We start from the raw sequence: 23,820 nt of genomic DNA, 5'->3' as shown, positions 1-23,820 counted from the left end.
CTCTCTTAGCCCAATTCATTTCCTGATATTTATAGAACATACAAAAATGAGTTACATGAAAAATGCAATCCATATACAGCCACATACTTTGTTCTCCTTGTACTCAAACACTGAACTCAACTGTAACACACAAAATCTGGAAAAAAGATGTTCAATGTGATTGTTTAGTAAAAAAATGTAAATATCTCCTCAAGGTTTTCTTTAAATTATATAGAAAAATTAGCCAAAATTACTAATGTTTGAAGAGAAATATTGAACAATCAATGCAACCTGGGAATTTGGAAACTTTCTAATGCAGATTTCACAGTCTGAATTTAGCTATAGCTCTGTCCAAAACAAATTAAATGTACATTCAGGAGGTGCTACGTCATTCAAATAAATGTACGGCAGATACACAAATACAAAAGATTCAGTTTATACATTTAATTTCATTATTGGAACTTGTTAACATTTTTGAGTTTTTAATTTTATTTTAATTTTTCTTCAGACAGAGACAGCTCAGTTTTTGGGAGAAAAGTTGCTTAAAATCCTTTGGATTGATTTCTGGAAAAGAATAATTCAATGCACATTATGGTGTTACATGGAACTATGACAATTAATTCCTAAAAATGACAGATAAAAGCATTAAAAAGAGATCTGAAAACCCAGAATTTCCTGCTCTTGTGATAGCCCAGCTAGATGGCAGATTCATTAATGCTTGCCATTTCTTTATGGACAAAGATTTCAAGCAGGTTGTACTCATTGGTTGCAGCAGATTTGCTCACAATAAGCCCAAGTGAAGTGATGGTGCTGTCTTGGTAATGTCACTGGATGACAAATCCAGACGTGCAGGCTAATATTCTGAGGCATGGTTTAATCCCACCATGGCAGATGGTGAAATTTGAATTCAAGCAAAAGAAAATTTGCAATTAATAAACATCTGGGGTTCAATGGCACTATTGGTTGTTGTAAAAAGAAATCCTGCCCACTAATTTCTGTCATCTATACCTGGTCTGGCCTACATGTGATACCAGAGCCACAGCAATGTGGTTGACTCTTAACTGCCGTTCTGGCAATTAGGGACGTGCTCTAAGTGCTAGTCTAGCCAGCGATACCCACATCTTGAACAAAAAAAGTGAAGGCATAATTGCAACTGGAAACATTTGTGCCCAACCTTCTCCTTTTCTCTTTCATGTTAGTTCTTTGCTAAATCTCAAAAATGTCTGTACTACTTCCAATAAAACATCTCCCCACACCATGATTACTGGCCTATTGGCAATGTTTGATGTGGCATGGGGCAAGGGATGTTTTCAGGAGGCCTTGATATGCTCGCATGGGTCCCTGCTGTTTACTTGTAACTTTTCTACACATGATTTTGATAGACAACTCACATCAGTTCAGGCAATATAATCTGCCCAAAGCAGTTTGCAGGAAGCTGGTATCAATGTTGGTGGCGTTGACAGTTTCCAGAACTTCAATATTTGTGATGCAGTCCCGCCAGAAGATCTTGAGCATGCTACAAAGGCAGCAGTAATGGTAATTCTCTAGAATGTGTGCATAATGGTGGTACAGTTCTCATCATTTGGCACACGCAGAAGGGTGGTGAAGACAATGGCTTTGTACATTTTGCATTTGGTCTGAGCTAGGTCTGTGGCTCCAGACTTGTTTGTTGAGATTGCTGATTCGCTGTTTGCTTTTGAAATCCTGTTGCCACCCTTTTTTATATCAAATGAGACTATTCTCTCCAAATATCTTGTCAATATTCAGCTCATTTCCTTGTCAGCAATGTTTAGTAATTCAGATTTTTCTTGGGGTGCAGGCTGATGTGAAACTTGAATTTTCTTTAAAAATTTTATCAGTCAAAAGAGATGTGCTGGCTCAGATAAGTGTATTGTTATACGTTGCAGTCTTACGCAAAAACAGATTTTTGACAGGAGAGTGATCTCATTTTTCCCTGTGAATCTGAAGACACCCAAAGTTGAAAAGATCTCCATCAGTCCAGAAGCATATGAGAACTCTCTTCATAAGCTGTGTTGCCTTTTTCAACTGCATTCTTTTGAAGATCAGGACTAGCATCGCTACATCCTGGATCATGCCATTGGAGGTAGAGATGGGGCCAGCACATAGTCCTGCTTCATGCAATTACAGATTTGGAAGGGCAACAAGAAGTTGCTGTTCTGCATGACTTGTCTGCACTGATTTTCATTGAACTATTTCACCATGACTAGGAACGTGTGCAGACATCAAAGATTTTCCAAAGCTCAACTCTTTTCCTAGTGTCGAATACCTCAAAAAGGTCTATTGATGACACTTACAGGCCTTTGTTTTGATCATGATATTTGTATTCATTAGAAAGCAACTGAAGTCAGAACCCTACTGTGAAAATGACCGGCCCCACTCCAATATTTCCTGGAGCAATTGCATTTTTCCTCCAGTTCTGACTTCAAAACAGTGAAATGTTGATAAAAAAGAGCACCTCCCCCAGTTAAAATTAAACTGTGATTGCTAATTAACTGAATTCAGGCCAATTTCATCGCCACTGCCACTTAGACTACATTAATGACGTTGCAGTGCTGTAATTTATTGCTCTAAGGTTACTTCATTTTAAAGATACTATCGATATTCAATTGCTCTCAGTCACATTAATGGAAGTTAACAAGTGAATAAGTATTATGAATGCAAAATTAATTTTCATCATAAGATGAGCATCAAAAGATGAGGCATTTCCAATTCAAGTTATCTTTTTACATTTGCGTAACAAACACCAGCTGATTCAAATTTGCCAGAAACATGCTGACTGTAAGGATGGTGGAAAAAGAAATACTGGAAGATAAAATTAGAAAATTCTTCCAGTGCAACCATACCCCTGCCCAGCCTTCAAGATTTGTCTGCTCCTCTGGACTATGATCAAACCTCATCTTGCAATTGGAACTCCCTGAATTACCGGGAGACCACACCTCTCATGACTTCTCTTTCTCTCCCACAAATACACCTATGTTCTCCTGTAAGGTTCAGCTGTGTAAAACAAGCATGTCACTTGAAAAACCTCAGATCGTTACTGAATGCAGCTCCTTCTGGGCTGGAATCCCATAGTAAAAGGAACCTGCAGTAAAATCAGACTAAACACTGAGGAAACCTATTCTCTGGATTTCTCGAGTTTGAATTATTCTCTTTCCAAATAGAACTCAATTTCAGGCTGAAATCTAGCTTGTTACATTTGTTTCTTCTGAGCCACTGAATCAACTGAACACTTACAGCACTTATTATCTGATTATGTTTCAGATTTTTAGCATCAGTAATATTTTTGGTCTTTGTGATTATTTTGCAATATCTCATATTGTAAATTCCTTTTATAATAGGATGGGTAGAAATGTGCATATTATAGATGACATTGGTCTTATCTGTATAACTTGAAAAGATGTTCATACTATACTTCATATTCTTACACAATTGTCCCATGTTAATATTATACAGAGTTAACACTTTGGCCCAGAATTGTAGCTGGCAGCTTAATTCAACAACTTTGAATTGCATTATTTTTAAATTCCAAAAGGAAATTTTTGAGAAGACAAGGAAACTGACTCTTCAATCCAAATAGTTCTTGCCGATTGTATTCCCAAAATAGTCCAACCTGCCTGCATTTGGCCCATATCCCTCTAAACCTTTCCTATTCATAAACTTATTCAAATGTCTTTTAAATGTTGTAATTGTACCTGCATTCACCACTTTCTCTGGCAGTTCATTCCACAAACAAACTACTTTTTGTGTAAAAACGTTGCCCCTCATGCCCTTTTTAATTTTTTTTTCTCTCACCTTAAAGATATATCTCCACACCCCTAGGGAAAAGACCTTTGTCATTCACCTTGTCTATGTCACTCATGATTTATAAATCTCAATAAGGTCATCCCTCAACCTTCTACACGCCAGTGAAAAAAAGTCCCAGTCTTTCCAATCTATTTTTATAACTCAAACCCTCCATTCCCAGCAACATCTTGGTTAATCTTTTCTTAACCCGCTTCAGTTTAATAAAATCCTTCCTATAACAGGGCAACCAGAACCACACATAGTACTCCAGAAGAGGCCTCACCCGTATCCTATACAACCTCAACATGACACCCAACTCTGATATTCAAAGGTCTAAGCAGTGAAGGTATGGATGCTAAACACTTTTTTAACCACCCTGTCTACCTGTGATGCAAATTTCAAAGAATTGTGTACCTGAACCCTTTGGTCTCACTGTTTTACAGCACTACCCTGGTAGTGTATAAGTTCTGTCCTTGTTTGTATAACCAAAATGCAATACCTCACATTTATCAAAATTAAATTCCATCTGCCACTTCTCAGTCCATGGACCCAATTGATTACAATCTCTTTGTAATCTTTGATAACCTTCTTCATGGTCCACTATACCACCAATTTTGCTGTCATCCACTAACTTACTAACAATACTTTCTATATTTTCATCCAAATCATTTATATAGATGACAAACAAAAGTGGACCCAGTACTCGATCCCCGAGGGACACCAAAAGAACTGCGGATGCTGTAAATCAGGACCAAAAACGAGTTGCTAAAAAAGCTCAACAGGTCTGGCAGCATCTGTGGAGGAGAAAACAGAGTTAATATTTTGGGTACAGTGACCCTTCCTCAGAACCGTTCTGAGGAAGGGTTACTGGACCCAAAATGTTAACTCTGTTTTCAACTCCACAGATACTGCCAGACCTGCTGAGCTTTTCCAACATAACAAAGCGTGGAGCTGGATGAACACAGCAGGCCAAGCAGCACAAAAGCTGACGTTTCAGACCTAGACCCTTCATCAGAAAGGGGGATGGGGAGAGGGAACTGGAATAAATAGGGAGAGAGGGGGAGGTGGACCGAAGATGGAAAGAAGACAAGATAGGTGGAGAGGAGAGTATAGGTGAGGAGGTAGAGAGGGGATAGGTCAGTCCAGGGAAGATGGACAGGTCAAGGAGGTGGGATGAGGTGGTAGGTAGGAAATGGAGGTGCGGCTTGAGGTGGGAGGAAGGGATGGGTGAGAGGAAGAACAGGTTAGGGAAGCAGAGACAGGCTGGGCTGGTTTTGGGATGCAGTGGGGGGAGGGGACGAGTTGGGCTGGTTTTGTGATGCAGTAGGGGGAGGGGAAGAACCGGGCTGGTTTTGGGATGCAGTTGGGGAAGGGGAGATTTTGAAGCTTGTGAAGTCCACATTGATACCATTGGGCTGCAGGGTTCCCAAGCGGAATATGAGTTGCTGTTCCTGCAACCTTCGGGTGGCATCATTGTGGCACTGCAGGAGGCCCATGATGGACATGTCGTCTGAGGAATGGGAGGGGGAGTTGAAATGGTTCGCGACTGGGAGGTGCAGTTTGTTGCGAACCGAGCGGAGGTGTTCTGCAAAGCGGTCCCCAAGTCTCCGCTTGGTTTCCCCAATGTAGAGGAAGCCACACCAGGGGGTTTCCAACAACTTTGTTTTTGTCCCCGAGGGACACCGCTGGTCACAGGCCTCCACTCCCAAAAACAGCCCTCCACCACCCTCTCCGTTTCCTACCATCAAACTAATTTTGTATGCAATTGGCAAGCTCACCCTGAATCCCATATGATCTAACATTACGAATAAGTCTACTATGCAGAATCTTGTCAAAGGCTTTATTAAAGTCCAAGTAAACAATGTCTTCCGCTCTGCCATGAAACTTGTTGGTTACTTCATTGAAAAAAACTCAATCAAGTTTGTGAGACATAATTTTCCTCAAACAAAACCATGCTGACTAATCCTACGCCATCCTTCCCTCTCAAAATGTAAATCCTGTCTTTTAGAATCACCTCCAACAATTTAGCCACCATCGATGTCAGACTCACAGGTCTATAGTTTTCAGGCTTCTTACAGCCTTTCTGAAACAATGGCACATTAGCCACCCTTCAGTCCTCTGGTACATTACCTATGCTTATAGATGATAAGATATTTCTGCTAGGGGCTCTGCAATTTCCTCCATAACTTCCAACAAGGTCCAAGGACACATTTAATTAGCTCCTGGAGATATATCTAGCTTTGTGTTTCCTAAGACCTCCAGCACTCCCTCTTCTGTTATGTGAACTGTTTTCAAAACATTGATATTTATTTCTGAGTTCTCTAGCCTCCATTTCTCTCTCAACAGTAAAAACTAATATTAAATATCTCTCCCATTTCCTGAGGTTTAACACAAAGACAACCTCTTTGGTCTCTCTCTCTCTCTAGTTGCTCTCTTCCTCTGAATGTATTTGTAGAATCTGTTTGGATTATCTTTAACCTTATTTGCCAAGGTGCTCTCATATCCCCTCTCAGGTTTCCTACATAAAAATAGACCAATACAATAAAAGAAAAATACACCACATTGTTATAATTTAATATCACGTTTGCCATTTATTAATGGTTTCAAATTGCAAAAATATTATTTAGCAAAGATGGATAAATAACATGATGGCAAGTTGACCACCATGAACAAAACATAAGTACACTAGCTGATAAAAAGGCATACATTTCAACTTAACAGAATTTAGCAATACCTTAATGATCTATTAATAGATAATTATATTTCAACAAAACACTTTAAACAGTACTCTATATCATTTTAGGGTTGACATAATCTTGGAGCTAATACAATGAGATCTGGAAAAATTACAATTAATCTTCCCCTGTTCAAATATATTTCTAATTATCTTTATTATACATGAAATAAATACTTTGAACAACCATAACAAAGACTTTCAGGTATATTGTTTTCTGAGCACAAAGAACCAGAATACTGTTCCAAAACATTATTGATATTCTGAATACTTTGAATAATGATTATTGTTGTTCTGTCAAAAATATGCCATCCCTTATCAATATTTCTGCAAATCAAAGCTGCAAGGTCTGTTTTTGCATTCATATGTTCTAATTTCAGGCAGATTTCATTTATTCAAGATCAAAACTCTTTATACATTTTATGTGTTTTTCAAGCACAAGTCAGTAGATTAGTGCAATGGGAATGATCTACAGATCAATAAGTACTGTCAAACAAAAACACAGAATCTCTGTTTTTATTTAAACAGAAGTACAATATGGACTTATAAAAGGCCAGATGAAAAGAATTCTATTATCTAGCTAGCAATACTGTCCCTTTCTGACCTGACTGGTACAAATATTTATAAATGTAATTTGATGTATATTATTGTAGAAAGACACAAAGGTTTTGTTTAGCTTTCCCTGTGTTGGAAAGCATTGCACAAAAAATGATGAAAAATGTGCAATAAAAGTGCATCTGCTACATAATTATATTGGTTAAAACAGAGTTATCATCTAATTTTTTTTCTTTATTCATTCACAGGACAATGGTGTTGCTGACCAGGCAGCATTTGTTGCCTATCCCTAATTACCCAGAGGGCAGTTAAGAGTCAACCACATTGCTGTGGGTCTGGAGTCACATGTAGACCAGACTAGGTAAGGACGGCAGTTTCCTTCCCTGAAGGACAGTAGTGAACCAGATGTTTTTTTCCCCAACAATTGGCTCATGGTCATTAATACATTCTTAATTCCAGTTATTTATTGAATTGAAATTCTACCACCTGCCATCGAGGGATTTAAACTCAGGTCCCCAGAACATTGTCTGGGTCTCTGGATTAACAGTCCAGCAATAATACCACTAGGCCATTGCCTTCCCTATAATGTCCTGTAGTAAATCCCAAATCAAATTAATGGGCAGTGTTATTCCAATTGAATTTGATCTATTTTAGGCTAATTACCAGTAGAGAAAGAGTTGAATAAGCATGTAGTTGAACCTTCGAGGTAAGCTGTGATGCAACTATTTCCTCAGTAGTCATGTGCTTATACTCTGCTAGAAGGTTGGAGCATGTATAGAACAAGAAATACTGCTCTGTAGCCTTGCCATCATATGCCATCATACAGTCTGTTAATAAACATATTTTAAAGGTAACTCAGATGTCTGGCCTGAGATTGTGTGTTGATTCAAACAATCCAGTTTAGAACAATTTCCCAGAGTGGAGTTGTCCATCTAATATAAATGGTAACGCTGACAGTAAGGCAGTTTGACAGACAGATAACAGGTGCCACTCAAGAACAAAAAAATTGCCAATAATACTACTCCATGCCAATATAATACTCCAAACTGGACATCAGATTTAAGATTTAATATTGATAAAACCTATAATTGTTTTAAAAATCTGCTCCAACTTGTAATAATGCTGGTGTGTTATGAAATGCTGACCAGATTCTAGAACTACACAAGGCAAACCTCAAAGCTTGTTCAATTGTTTAAAATGGTTGAGGCCCAAGCATGAGAGAGATACCTGAGCTTCTGCAGTGAATTATTTGCATCCAGAAAAATGTTACATTTTATTTTAACTGTTCCATCTAAAACATTCCCGTACTTTACTTACTTATCATAAATTTCTTCTCATTACTAGTTGGCCTTTAATAAGTACTATATAATGCATCTTAATAGAAACAAAGAAATCTCATCTGAAAAGGATATGAAACAATTAAAAACACATTATTTGCACTGCATAAACACTGAGCACAATAAAACATTCCATATTAAATCGGTATTTGTTAATATTACTGATTTATCTGTATAGGTTCTACATACAAATCATTCAACTTTATATTGCACAGAAAGATAAGCTGTTACTGGGCGACTAATAGTATTAAATGGCAGTATACATATACCATAGTGTTGCCTCAAATTTACAAGCTCGTTTGCCTGTAGCTTCTCTCAAAGGTTGGGTGTAAAAGTACCCGCAATTTATTAAAAATATGGCAACGTATTTACTTTTCATTGTTAAATTAAGTTCATGCTAATTAATCCATGTGTGCTTCCCTAGGCAACTGTGGCATAGTGGAAGTACATGTTAAAAAATGCACCAAGGCATCTTCAGGCAAGTAAAATCAGAAGATTAAATAGTAGCCTAGGCATTTCTTCAATTGGGCAATTCAGTTGAAAGGACAAGACAAAGGTAAAGCTACATGTGAATGATTTTGATGCTTATAATTGTTAACAGAAGGATGAGCATCAGAAGCTGAACATTTTCACTATATCATGATCTGAGGAGAAAACCTGATGTGTACACTGAGATATTGAACATGTACATATTATAGCACAATCAGAAAGAATTTTGTTTGGTTTAGATTGGATATGAATCATGAACCTAATATGAAATATTAATTTCCTCTATCCTCTTGAAAACATTTTTAAAAATAGATTATTTTCAGTCCTATTTGGTGGTGTAGCTTTTGAATCCCCTTAGTGTAATACTTCAAAAGATCGTGTCTTAAGAATGACGGCGTAGAGGTTGAAAATTAATTTTGGAAGCTAATGATTTTTCTAAATGTAGAATATATTGAATACTGTATAAATTTGTATAATCTCAAAAGACAGAAACCAAAATTAGAAGATGGAGCTGATAGCTGAATCTTAAACAGGATACCAAGTCAAACAAATCTTACCATTTTCTCATGATTACTTTGCCCATTCGGGGCTCTTGTGACACAAGAATAGCCTCCCTGCCTTTGAGCCAGAGGCTCAGGTCAAGTCACATCCTGCATGGCACAACAGATATGAACAGGACAATAAAAAAAATTTACATCGTTCATTCTGGTTGAAGGACTGCAAATTCTGCCAGATCCTGGAGTTTCCTAACTTATCCCTTCCAAGGGCCCACATCCAAGATAGGCCATTTTTTCTGTATTACCTGGAGGTTACCTAAAACAGGCATTAGGTCCATAATATATGTAAAGGAAGGGCCTGATGCCTATTATTAGGTTCCCTCACCCTAATTGTGCTGCAGTGAGTTGAGTAGGTGACAGCGCCTGCTCAGCACTGGATTTTTTTTTACAAATGGCTACTGTGGCATAAGCAGCAATCATCAATGAAAGGCAAATTTGAAAATGTTCCAGTTGACCAGAAGCGCTCCTTCAAGCTCATTCTCTTTGAGGGTTACTGTCAGCGTGTGATTGATAATTCTCCTGTTCTTTCAACCATGTACACTCTACATCTTACCCTGGGCACTTGCTGCAATATGAAATACCGGATTCTGAACTGCATGTGAAGGCAGGTCAGGCTGCAGTGCCTCAGCACATTATTTCGATGAGGCCCAATTTTAGGACTGAACCATTGGTCTCCTGGTTTGCACACACTGTGGAGCCTTCACTGTCTCACCGCCTTTACAGTTGGAACAGGGCAGCAAAATAATTTTAAAAATCCCACCTTGGCTTCCTGAAATGGAAAGAAAGTAAGACCGCACCACACCCCTACTTGCCCTTCCCCAATGAACTAATACCCTTCACCTCAATGAGCTAGAAAGGAAACAAGGCACTGTGTAACCTCACCTTAATAAAGACATGAAGAGTAATAACTGTATGGACTACATTTTGATTACAAATGATAAGTTGCTTATTTTCAGCAAAGGGTTAAATTATTTTACTTTAGTAGATAAACTCTCATTGATTGGAAGAGGTAAGCAGGAAAGAATCAAGTTTGAAATAAAATTAAAGCAACCACTGAAGAAAACATATCAATAACAATGGAACAATGACAGATACAAATGGAATTTGCAAACCAAACATAATGTAATGAATAAAAGTGATATTCAATCATTCCCTTCTCTGCCACTCCAGTTTGTGTAATATTACATCTGCAGATAATAATGCATGGATGAGTTGGGTTTCTAGAATTTCACATTTTTTTCTAGCTTGTATGTGTTCCTGTGGTATAGATTTACATTTAGATATCAGGCTAAATTATTCTAATATCCAAAAAAAAGTCAGCAAAAGATTTGTTTATTTTTTATTCACCTTTGATAATTTAAACGTAATCTACTGGGACACTAAACTATAGGTTGTTGCGCAGATTTCAAAAAGGCTGGTCATGCTCAATCAACTTTTTAGACTGTTTCAAATAAATACGGCTCACTTGAATTTAGAAAAAATGTATTTAAGTTATACACAGTTTTATGGCAATTTTTTGCATTTTTCACAGAATTTTTCTCCTTAAATTCAGTCATTGAATGTGGATGCCACTAACAGGGCCAGCATTTATTACCTATCCCTAGTTTCCCTGGATGTGCTGATGGTGAACTGCCTTCTTGAAATACAGCATTTCATGCACTGTAGGTAGACCCACGATGCCGTTCGGGAGGAATTCCAAGATTTTGACCTAATGACACTAAAAGAATGGTGATATATTTCCAAGCCAGGATGTGGTGAGTGGCTTGGAGGGAACTTGCAGGTGATGGTATTTCCATCTATCTGCTGCCGTTGTCTTTTGAGATGGAAGTGGTCATGACTTTGGTATGTGCTACATAAAACTGGTGAATTTCTGCAGTGCATCTGTAGATACCGAGCATTGGTGGAGTGATGAAAGGTTCTGAATGTGGTATCAAGTGGGCTGCTTTGTTCTGGATGCTGACAAGCTTCTCGAGTGCTGATGGAGCCACACATCCAGGCAGGTGGGGAGTATTCCATCACATTCCTGATTTGTGCCTTGCAGACAGGACAAGCTTTGTGGAGTCAGGAAATGAGTTACTGTGGGATTCTTACCCTTTGATCGGTGCTAAGTGATGTTCTACAGGGTTTTGTTATGGAGACTTTAGAATATACAAATATTATTGGCAAACTGAAAGAACAATATTGAAATTTGCATAATTGTGTACAGCAAATTGTGATGAAGCTTGGGGAGATTACAAGGGAACAGGTGTTAGCAGAAATGGCAGATGGAATTCAATGCACAAACAATGTGTAGTTATATGTTTTGCAAGGAAGGATAAGAAGAAATGCATCAAAATGGGATGGTTTAAATGATGTATGTAAGTAGAAAGACCTTGAGGTACAGATATACAAGTCATTAATGGTATTTGTGCAGTTAAGTAAGGCCATAAAAAATGTCAAGAGTAATCCTTGGTTTTACATTTAGAGGCACAGAATACAGAAGTAAAGAGGTAATACATAAATAGGATTTTGACAGTCCAGATTAACTTCAGTAATTATCGTGCATTGAGAGTATTTTAACTCCCAAGGGTTAGTTGGCCCCCGATAAGGGTGGAAAGTAGCAGCTACATTGGCAAAAGGCAGGTGAAATTCTCTTGGCCTTATGCCATTGATGGCAGAACAAGGAGCTTCTCCAGTGCACGTACTTTGTGATAGAGGGGACTGCTTGGCAGTGTGTATCATGTTATTGGAGTGGGCGTTTTAGGTGGATTATCACAGATCACTGAAGAACACTCCTCATGTTGGCTCTAGACTACGTCAGTGGGCTATTAACAGCCACGGTCCTGACAACACTGATCTCCTGCTTGGAATTATGCACCAGGGTCCTGCCCATTTCCAAGAGGAGCCTCAATTGCCATCATAACCGATAGTGTTAAAATCAGAAATCAGCACGAATGTAGGAGAAACTGGAGCCCTTTTATTTTCACTGCTCCACTACTCCTCCCACCTAAGAGAAGAAAGTCAAATTCCCTGTTTTAGCCACACTGCTGTCAGAATACTGTAGGGAATGCTAGAAACCCCAGAACAGATAGAAAACAATGGAAGTTGTGTAGTCACGAGGATGTTATAAGCATTGAGTTACAGACTTGAAAAATGAAGGTTTTCTGTTGCTAACACTGAATAAGTTAAATAGGACCTGGATGGACATCTTCAATTGCATGAATTAATGAAATTTGTTTGAGGTCTGTTATGGTTAATGTAAAAAGGACAGATATTTGACCTGACATAGTCACAAAGATGAAAAAATATAGATAAAACCATGAAAATAAAGGGACATTGTAATTTTTTTTACAGAAGAAAAGATAGAAGCAACAGTAGAGCTACTCAAGTTTGTCCCTCCATTTAACAGAACCACAGCTTCAAGTCCACTTTTCCTTCTGATCCCCATATCCCTGGATTTATTAGTCATCAAAAATTGGACTCTCTCAGCCCTAAGCATATTCATGGATGGAATATCTATAATCCTTTTGGGCACAGAATTCTAAAGATTCACAACTCAAAGTGAAGAAATTTCTTGTTATCTCAGTCATAAATCATTAGTCCCTTATCCGGGACTGTGCCCCTGTGTATTTTTTCCCCCAGCCAGGGGAAATCGAGAAACTTCAATTCAGTGACAATATGCACTAGTGAGAACAACCTCTCAGTTTTGTTAAGTATTGTTTCTGTAGGCCAGCAATTTTTCCACATTTCTAGCAGTCCAAAACAAAGAAGAATTTAATTCCAGCTTTATCTTCACTTCATTTCTATTTTATCTTCATTTCATTTTGAGTATATTTGTACAGGCCCTAAATGGAAATCAGTTTCACCCATGTCAGCTATAACTTGATGTGATACTAAATAATTGGCCACTGCACATATCATTCTTTAAATTGGCATTTTTCATCAACTGTAAACATGTCAGATTATTTCTTCACTCTCTCTTAATATTGAAAATGATTGTGTCTGTTCAATAAAACCCGATTTACATACTGAAATTGCTCAGGCAGTAAAGCTTCTGAGATTCGCTATCTCTTTCGGATGCTCATAAACCTACTGCATTTTTACAACTTTTATTGGAAGAATTCTCATTCCACAGGCAAAAATAGGGATTTGTGAATCAAATGAGCACCACTTCCTCCTTTTCCAGCATATCAATGTTACAGAAACATTATTTTAATAAACATACCAAGTTTATATGTATTAAATGTTTCATATTTACTTAAAACATGCCTTCACTTCTGTAGGGTAGTAATTTGATTGGTTTGCATAAGCTATGCAGAATTAAGCCGATTCTCCTGTAGCAGGCAGCATCACAGGCTGCTTTTTGTGTGTTTAAAGCAACTTTCTTCATTGAAGAACACCATGTCGGCTCTGTGGGTAGTGGTCTTCACCTGTGTCTGGCCCCTGGGAATAACCATGGGCTGTACTGTTCGGTTAGAAATGCAGCCAAGTATTTCCCCCACCATATGTAGCAATAAGGATTAAAAACAGCCACAGATGGATTTTACATCAGACCAATGCCATGCAGGAAGCTAAATAGGTGTTTTAGTGTATGTTTGCCAGACTTTGGCGAGTTAATGTTGGGCTGTCCTTGCCAACAGCAAGTGGATGGAGGGGTCACTATTACGGGGAGAAGGAGGTGCGATCGTTATGTCGTGCTGACCCAGGTTATTTCTGTGGGGTGAGGAGGAGCACAAGAAATTTAAAATAAATAGATGAGAAAATAAAAGTAACTCTTGGACAACAATGTATTGTCATTAAGCATTTTTAAAAACAAACATTTTAGTTAAGCCAAAACAATGTCAAAATGCACAATATACAACTAACATTATAACACTGTAAACTTTTCATATAAAAATATATCTATTATATATGGTTTACACCCAACCTTTTGAAAATAATGCAAACTCCAATGCACAGTATAAATTCACATTTTGTAACACTTTTGAGGGGGTCAAACATTGTTGGCATTTTCACAAAGCAAGTAAGGATTTTTCTTCAGTTAATCCGACTCAATCTTCTGTACATTCAAGATTCGAAACAAAACGTAACTGATAATGACATATAAAATATTTCTTTTTAAATAAAGTTCTTTTAGGAGTGGGTGAGATGTGGTAAATGTACTCCATTTTGTCATTCAGTTAAAAATATTGAATGACTCGTAACAGATGCATGACTCCCCAATTATTGTCACCTGAATACACAAAAGCAGTCACATGACAATAAATGACCTTCAACTTAGTAGGAATATTCTTCTAGACAACAAGTGCATAGCAAAATACAAAATAAATTCTTGATAATTTAATGTACAAAAGATGCTTTACTGGCCTGTCAGCTAACAATTGAAAAGATAAAAAAACGGTAAGGCAAACACTTATTTGAAGTTGGCATAATCGGAGTGTATGTCTAGAAAATCTTGAACCACTTTGTAGCAGAAATCGTACTGCTCCTGCAAAGAGAAAGGAAAACATTTCATTTAAAAGAAAACAAAATATAGTTGATCCTTGACTTTATTTTTAAAAGATCAATAATATGCTTTGCTTCAAATATTTAGAAAATCAAAAACACACATCATACCAATGTTTGCACCATATGTGGCCGTTGCATTCGGAGGCTCTTGACAGTTTGGAAAACATCTAGAAGGCCTTCGGCTTTCACTCGCTCCAGAATATTACTCAATGCAATAAACGTGCCTGTCCTGCCAGCACCGGCACTGCAAAACATACAATTCAAGTTTTACTTTAATAATAAACCACCCTGACTGGATTCTACGTCGTTTCTTTCACCTTGAAGTGACAATATTTCCCAGTAGTTCGTCCTTTTTTAGGTTTAGTATTTATTGTTTAAAATAAAGGACAGTCTTGATGAGACCCCATCCAGCGGAAGCCTCAAAAATTACACAAATTAGATCCCAAAATTGGACTTTAACTGTGGACTGTTGCTGTAATTTTCTCCACCAGATGGGGCACAGTTGGTGGATGGAAAAGCCAAATGTAACTTGGAAGCAGGAGGGAGGCAAAAATCTTCATACATTATAAAAACAAGAAGAGCTGGAAATACTCTGTGTTTGGCAGCATCTGAGGAGAGAAAGCAGAGTTTGTGTTTCAGATAGATGACCTCTTATCAGAATAGCTCCCAATTGATTTGGTCCACTTCTCAAATTGGCAGCCACTAAATTTTGGCCCTGAGGATTTAGAAAAGTTTTCATTCCCCACTGGACCATGGAAAGTGAAGAGCTCTTGGAAGAATATAGGGAAAATGAAGACCCTGGTGTGGCGAGAGCACTCCTCAACTCCGTTGATGAAGGATGTTTCATAAAATAGTGGGAAACTGTGGAGAACGGTGATTTCACATACTCAACCTCGAAGGAAGGCTCCTACCTGCCTGCAATAACAGTAATATCAGCATCCCAGAATCAACGCAGAAGCTGTCAAACAGCTCCTAATAAAAACAAAGATATCAGCAGGGATGATAAGCAAATAGCAAAGTCTCTAAAGACTGTCTCAGAACAGATAGAATCTCAAGCTCTTATGCACAAGAAGAAATAAACTGTACCTTGACTGCACCCAAGTCAGGGAAAATGGCATGAGTTAATAGAATTTTAAGATTCCTAAAGAGCATCTAATCACAGGGAAGGAATTGGAAAGCTGTTTACTAACATCCATAGCACAGACCCCACTCTAAACATCTGACTTATTGTCCCGCTCTCAATAACACAGCTTGTCCTGGAATGTCACCTGCTGAATAGCCCAAGTACCATGTTGGAAACCACAGTGTCCCTCTATCCCAATAAGCTGCTGTTATGAGCAGGTCATGACACAGACTTCACATATTGAGGTCAGTTTCCAGAAAGGCCTGAAGATAGGATCCACCTTTGTTGACATATCTGGCACTGATAACATACAGTGTGGCACACAGGCATGCTGCTGAAACTGTTCAAATTCATCTGCCATATGCAAACCCTACAACTTCATGATCAGCAACTTTCAGTTCTGTATGCACCTTGGAGATCAAATCAGCTGCCCAGACATAACGAACAGGCTCCCACAAGGATAATCTCTCTTCTAGATAAATATCACTGACCTCCCTTCCAGAAAGTTACAGCTCTTGACTTATGCTAACAAACTGACCCAGGCTGACAAACTTCATATCCTTGAGAAAACTCACACTGAAGATCGATGTTTTCTTTAAACCTACCTCAGAAAATGAAAAGTTGGACCAAAACCTGACAGGACTGCCATTTCAGGAAACAGTCACATCCAATTCCATGACTGACTGCTCATAAACAACCCAATGCCAAAATACCTTGACATCATTCTTGATTGTACATTGGCCTTCCAGCAACACCTATAGAACATTGGGGCCAAGGTCAAGATGAAAATGAATTTACAAGGAAAATAATGGGTGCCACTTGGGGTAGCAGAGCTCCCACACCATGGACTGCTTCACTCACTCTGATCTACTCAGCAGAATAGTAGTGTCTTTCAACCTGGCTCAGGAGTTGCCACTCAAACATAATCGTTACACACCTCCAGGAAGTCATCAGAATGATTTCCACGATGTTCAGACCAACACAGCTTGAGTGGCTTCCTGGGCTAGCACATTTGAACCTCCTGATATTTACAAAGACAGCATGCTCTTCAAGAAACATCCTTGGCTGACAGCTAACAAAGGACTCCTATTGACACAGGGGGACTCCTCTTGACATAGGGTCTTAAAAATAAAAAAAAGACCCTACACACTGTTCTGTAATCCCACAATCCCTAAGAAATTACAATCCACATCCAACAAACTGAAAAATAGCCCACGTCTTGGTGTGCCTCTTGGCTGACTGTAACCATCACCAACTACATCCCAGTAACCAATCTAGTGAAGTCCCTAGTTTCAGCCTTCTCTAGAAAATCTTAAAAAAACACACATCCACTTGAGGATAGGCCAGGGGTTACTCCACAACTGCTATGTAAGGAACAGGACAAGTTATGACTATGGTTATCAAAATCAGACCATTGGTCACATACTGAAATTTTGCTTTGAAAAATGTTTTGCTAATGACATCACAGCCGTTCACATTATGCCAGCTGAGGATGCTCTATGGATTGTTAATCTTTGGTGTAAATATAACTGGTTTGCTAGGCCATATGATGAATGTTTAAACAAAAAATCTTTCCTTTGTGGAGTCAGGAGTCATTGTCCATGGCCTCTCTTCCCCTGCTTTTCAAAAAACTGCAAATTATGAGTTAGTTTTGACATCTACAGTGCTGTGCTTTATGTCTTTGTGATGTATGCCATTGGATTTGTTGCTATTGAGTTTAAACTGAATGCAGCAAAAACAAAATATTGACAGTCACTTTAAGCAAAGTATGGCACTTGGGAAAAATGATGCACATATGGAAAAATCGAGTGCATAAATACTAAAAACACTATTGTGATTGTAGCCAAACTTCACTGTCTAGCTGTGATTTAGAGAAAGCTAAATCCTTTAAAAGCAAACATGAGAGAAAATATTCCCACTTGACTTAGCAAAACTTTAAATGCCACTTGATTTTCATGAATGATTAAGTAATGGCTCTTAACATTGCTCTTTCTTGCTGCTGACCCATTGGAAAATATGGATTTAATGGATTAATGAATGCTTTAAACAATATTAGTGTCCACATTTGTCTTGTACTAATTGATTTTCAATCCTAGCATTTAGTAAATTAATCCTGGGGGAACAATGCCACAATAAATTAACTTCGGCTTACTCTTGTACTTTGTGCTGTCAAGTGAGGTCAAATAAGACCTGATTTGCTGAAATCCTTCCAATACATTTCAATGCGAATCATGCAACTTCTGCCCTTTCAATCACTTTTCATCCTAAGTTAACTTAGCCTTGGGGCAGATTTCATCCTGACTGCTGGCAGAGCCAAAGGGGTCATGAACACTTCCCAAATTGATTTAAAGGTGGCTAATTCAGGCAAAAGTGACAAACTAATTTACTCACATGCTTTTAGATTCCTGATTGTAATTGCTCTACTTCTGAGTATGATGTGAACAGCAGACAGCATTGAAGACAACACCTTAATCTTACAATTTTTACCCTGCACCTGCTGGGTTTGGAGGCCGTATAAGTAAGTAAAGATTTCTTGTATAGTTAGCTCTTGCTGCATTCATGCAACATCTTTTAGACAGGTGCAATAATTTAAACATTTAAAATTCAAATTAGTATTAGGTCAAGCCCTGGATTTTGCAGCACAAAAACACAAAATGCTGGCACTGAGTCCAGTAGGTCAAGCAGCAACTGGAGTGAGGGAAACAGCATTGTACTTTCCAATGAGCACTTGGACCATATGGAGTTTGCACTTGGTCCTTGTTATCAGCACGCTCATATCATGAACTTCTGGGAGGCAGCGTCTCGGAGTGGGGGCAGGATAACATTTCATGGAAAACTGTGAAAGCTAGTGAGGCGCGTTTCAAGCAAGTACACAGGCACAGAAAGACAGGGAAGTGAAGGACAATAGGGTAGGTCTGTGATAAAGTGCAAGACAGCAGATACTAAATGACAAAAAGGATGATGATGGAATACAAAAACTAATACTGGGTTAAGTAAAGAAACAAAAGATGGGTTGAGAAGAAAGTGAGATGGTAATAGCAAAATCACAAGCCGTCAAAGAAAATTGAATTGAATTGAAACTTTGAATTTGCTGAACTTAATGTCATTTCTGGAAGATGATAAAAAGCTTCATTTTTACACAGACTTATTATTCTGGATCCTAGATACAAGTCAGCCTGTGCATTGGTACAGTAGAAATAATACAAATGATATAAACATATCATCCAATTTATGCTTGTCTATCCTTGGTGTTCGACATTGTGCATCGTCAGGGAGAGGTGAACTTAAAATCAACAGAACTGAAAATCTACTGCAAATAATTATAGAGCTGGTGGCTTTGATTTTATAGTCCCTTCTCAGGATTCATACAAAAAATGATATTGAGGCTTGACCAGGCCTCCAGCATGAGGTCCTGTTTGTCATTCTCAATGTTAAGTCTGAGCAATAAGTACCAATGAGTTATATAATTACAGGAAAGGCATCACTTTTCAGCATAATTGTCTCTTTATGTCATCTGCAGATGTACACTTTGCACTTTGCCCTTGATCTTGCATTCAAGGGAGAAGAGGAAACCTAAGTGTTGTTGTCTTGAGGCAAGTATATTCACTTCAACCATGACCAGTCAATAGACCAGCAATTTAAAATGGGACTCTCCTGATCTCCAAGATCTCAGTACCAGTGTCAGGTGTGATTTAGATGGTATCACTGACCTTGAGTGAGAATGTTGTGGGTTCAGCCCCTACTACAGGACTTGAGAATAAAATCAAAACAGACACGCTATGAAAGGTGTGTGATTTTTATTAAAAAAAACTTTATTGAAAAGAGTTTAGATTTCAAGCTAATGGCATATAGATATTGCTTTTTTTTGTGAAGAGTTTTAATAATTAATTAGGTCAGTCCTTTTGGAATCAATACATTCACCAGTATATGTTAGGGAGGTGAAGACTTGAGGCCTCCTGGACAGTTAATTAAAGTTTGTTTACATGGTGGGGTTTTACCACATGAGTGAGGTAGCATTGAAATACATTGGCTTACTTTTGGGTTTCGCTTAGAGATGAGAAAACATTTGGTCCAGTCTGAAGGGATGTGAATGAAGTCAGAAGTACGAATAGATTCTTTAAAAAACCAAGTTTGCTCAGAACAGTTAAGGGTATAGGTTACCTCAGTGCAAGGTTTGTACACTGAAAACGTCTAGACCACAGGTGCTTGGTTGGAACTCTGCGGATTGTTAAACAACTAAGAAAGTCTGGCTCTCAGTTGTTGATCCATCAAGGGAAAAGTCTTTGGTCCTCTTGGGACTAGAACTGAGCCTAAGTAATTAAGTCAAACATATAGATTTGATAGGGAAAGAAAAATTCCCTGGAATTTTGAATAACTTAAAGTGATGGTGTTGGAGAGTACATGGGCCTTAATCTTACCAGATGCTTTGAAGCTTTTCAAAACTTTCTCAAGGGGAAACAGGGATGGGCGATAAATGCTAGCCAGCCAGTGACATCCACATTCCACGACAGAAAAAAAAACTTGGATTCAAACTTGCTTTGTCATTCAATGTGATCATGGCTGATCATCTAACTCAACACCCCTATTCCTGCTTTCTCCCCATACTCTATGATCCGTTTAATCCTATAACTCTTTCTTGAAAGCATTCAATGTTGTAGCCTCAACTGCTTTCCATGGCAGAGAATGTCACAGGCTCACCACTCTGTTGAAGAAATATCTCCTCATTTCAGTCCTAAATGGCTTAGCCACATGCTTAAACTGTGACATTTGTTTCTGAACTCACCAGTCAGTGGGAATATCTTTCTTGTGTTTACTCTATTTAGTACAGAATTTTGTAAATTTCTATGAGATCACCCCTAATTTTTCCAAATATGAATATAGTCCGAATGGAACTTGTCTCTCTTAATACATCAGACCTGCCATCCTAATAATCAGCACTCTCTCCATAGTCACAACTTCATTTCCTCAGATAAGGAGAACAAAATTGCACACAATACTCTATGCCTGGTCTTGCCGAGGCCCTGTACAATTGTAGCAAGCCATCCCTGCTCCTGTGTACTCGAATCCTCTCACTACGAAGGCCAACATACTTCTGATGAAGGGTCTAGGCCCGAAACGTCAGCTTTTGTGCTCCTGAGATGCTGCTTGGCCTGCTGTGTTCATCCAGCCTCACATTTTATTATCTTGGAATTCTCCAGCATCTGCAGTTCCCATTATCCCCAACATACCATTTGCCTTCTTTATCACCCACTGCACCTACTCCTTACTTTCAGTGACTAGTGCACAAAGGCACTCAGATCTCATTGCACCTTTCCCTTTCCATAAGACTGACAGCAGAAATAAGCCATGTTGCCGAACAATTCTGCTCTGCCATTCAACCATGGCTGATATGTTTCCAACCCCATTCTCTTGTCTTCTCCTCATAACCCTTGATCCCCTTACTAATCAAGAATCTATCTCTGTCTTAAATACACTCAAAGATTTGGCCTCCACAGTCTTCCATGGCAATGATTTCCACTGATTAACCACCTTCTGGCTGAAGAAATTCCTCTTCATCTCCATTCTTAAGGGTTGTTCCTTGACTCTAAGGCTGTGCCCTCCCGCTCTGGTCTCTGACTAGTGGGAACATCTTCTCCATGTCCACTCTATCCAGTCCTCTCAGTATTCTGCAAGTTTCAATCAGATCCCCCCTCATCCTTTTAAACTCCACTGAGTACAGACCAAGAGTCCTCAATCGCTCCTCATGTGACAAGTCCTTCACCTCTGGGATCATTCGTGTAAGTCTCTTCTGGACCCCCTCCATCGCTAGTATATCCTTCCTTACAGTGCTCTAAATGTGGTCTGACCAGAACCTTGTACTGCCTCAGCATTACATTTCTGCTTTCATATTGTAGTTGTCTTGAATTGAATGCTAAGATGGGAGATAAATGCAAATCTTTCCTTTCCAACATACTGCAGAATGCATTTACTTTCTGGAGTGGGTGTTGATACTGCTGGACAGGGAGCCTTACTCTACAGCATCACACAGCAGAAGATTATAGCCATGTTGCTCACAATTGGTCTTTCATTAATAACTGGAAACTTGTCTGATTTCCTGATGGGTACAGATGGTGTGCAATGCTTCCTACCGACCGTGCCGACCGTTCAAATTAGCATTTCTGCGTCAAGACTTTACATCAGAAAGGGTGCTGTCAATCTTGCAACTACTTATATATTGTAAAATGAAGTACCTGCAGTGCACTATGATCGGATGATTGCCGGACTGTTGTTGCTGTCTCTGGACGGCTGCAATCAGGTCTATCATTCCTTTACCTTCCACTGGAATGCCAATCTCAGGCCAGCCATGAAAGTGGAACTGTCGAACTATCCTGCCCTTGTTTTCCTGCATTTTAATTTCAGTGTTATTGCTTTCTTCGATTAAATGGGTATTGGTTCTCTATTTGATCAGCATAAAATCTTAACAAAACCTAGAAATACAAAATACTCACAGCTACAGACACTTCTGCTGCATGTTAATGTTATGGTCAAATATATGCTGTTTGGCAGTTCTTAACGTAATTTTAATATACCTCCCAACATCCTTTGTTTTGTGACGTATGGAATATAAGTATTAGAAGCACTATCTTAAACTGTTGAAAGTAAACTTAGTGAGTACATGCTGGAGACTGGAATTGATAAGGTGACACAAGGATGTGAGGAGTGAAAGGAAAACAGAGTTAAGGGCACAATCACATCAATCCTGATCCTACTGAATGTTGAAATAAGCTCGAGAGACTTAAAAATTCCTAATCCTGCTCTTGTTTCTTATGATTTTTTTTGTGGATCATGAACTCCAGCATTGGCAGTTTGGGCCGAATGGCCGATTCCTAAGACGCAACTTCTATCAAGTTTGATAACCAACGTGTGCAGTGAAATGGAAAGAATTAGTTTGGTGGGATGTCGTATCCTAACTGCATATTTTTTGATATCCCTCATGCTAAAGTACGATAGGTATATGAAAAGGTTTATAGCAGTAGCTGATACAACATCACATAATTTCTACATTATCATATATATAAAAAAAGTTTCTTATTCTTCATGAAAACTGGCCCTATAATATACAGTATTTACTTCAATCTCTCACAGTAGTTTTATCTATGACATTTAGTTGCACTAATTATTTCAAGTTTATTTAAATCAATTTGCAGTCTACTTTCTCTTTGGATTCTTAGACTTTCACAGTCATTATGTAAAATTGACCATTTGTTGTTGGGATCTCTGAAAGAACAACGATGAATTCCCCCAAAAAGTCTTCCAAAATCAAAATATTTTCTGGGTTGTTCAAATCATCACGATGTGATGTGTCATAAAATAATGAACACATTAATGTGCATAAAATTCCTTTGTCCATTATGTTAATGATGAGTTACTGCTTTGCTTAACATAATAGACTGTTTTTTTTTCCACATGAATCCATTAACACATTTATTACTAATATCGAGGGGGAGGATTCCAATCCCTCTAGTCATCTCACATAATCTAGGCTGACACCACCAAACAGTGCTCAGAGTACAGATTTGTCAGAGGTGCCTCATCCATGTGTTCAGATAGTGTAGACAGATGCTTAAGAATCCATGAAACAATTAAAAGATCAGCAGGGAGTTTATTCAGTGCTCTGGACACAGGTTTGCATTGTGGGAGCAAACTACTCATCTTTCCACTTTGATTACCTTTGCTGGCTGTAAATAAAATCTCATTTTTCCCGAGAATTGTCCG

At 38.5% G+C, this 23,820-nt stretch overlaps 1 protein-coding gene and 1 long non-coding RNA gene across 9 annotated transcripts in view; one reads left to right on the top strand and one right to left on the bottom strand.

Moving 5' to 3' along the window:
• Window positions 1-8,106, top strand: part of LOC125461810 (uncharacterized) — a 35,506-nt gene extending 27,400 nt beyond the window's left edge. Inside the window, exon 6 of the long non-coding RNA XR_007249554.2 lies at window positions 7,321-8,106. This is a non-coding gene — a long non-coding RNA (uncharacterized LOC125461810). The remainder of the gene's footprint in view (window positions 1-7,320) is intronic.
• Window positions 6,367-23,820, bottom strand: part of ptprea (protein tyrosine phosphatase receptor type Ea) — a 296,189-nt gene continuing 278,735 nt past the window's right edge. For 7 of the 8 annotated variants that reach the window (XM_048550902.2, XM_059653095.1, XM_048550900.2 and 4 more), the window contains 3 exons: window positions 22,296-22,447; window positions 15,051-15,186; window positions 6,367-14,922 (listed from right to left, as the gene is read on the bottom strand). In XM_048550902.2, the coding sequence (XP_048406859.1) occupies window positions 14,848-14,922; window positions 15,051-15,186; window positions 22,296-22,447 (363 nt within the window). In that variant the 3' untranslated portion in view covers window positions 6,367-14,847. The remainder of the gene's footprint in view (window positions 14,923-15,050; window positions 15,187-22,295; window positions 22,448-23,820) is intronic. The other variant, XR_007249547.2, reaches the window with a different exon arrangement.

Source organism: Stegostoma tigrinum, chromosome 20 (assembly GCF_030684315.1).
Source record: "Stegostoma tigrinum isolate sSteTig4 chromosome 20, sSteTig4.hap1, whole genome shotgun sequence".
NCBI lineage: Eukaryota > Metazoa > Chordata > Chondrichthyes > Orectolobiformes > Stegostomatidae > Stegostoma > Stegostoma tigrinum.
Note: the sequence above shows the minus strand (reverse complement) of the source record. Positions and strands in the feature narration are given on the sequence as shown.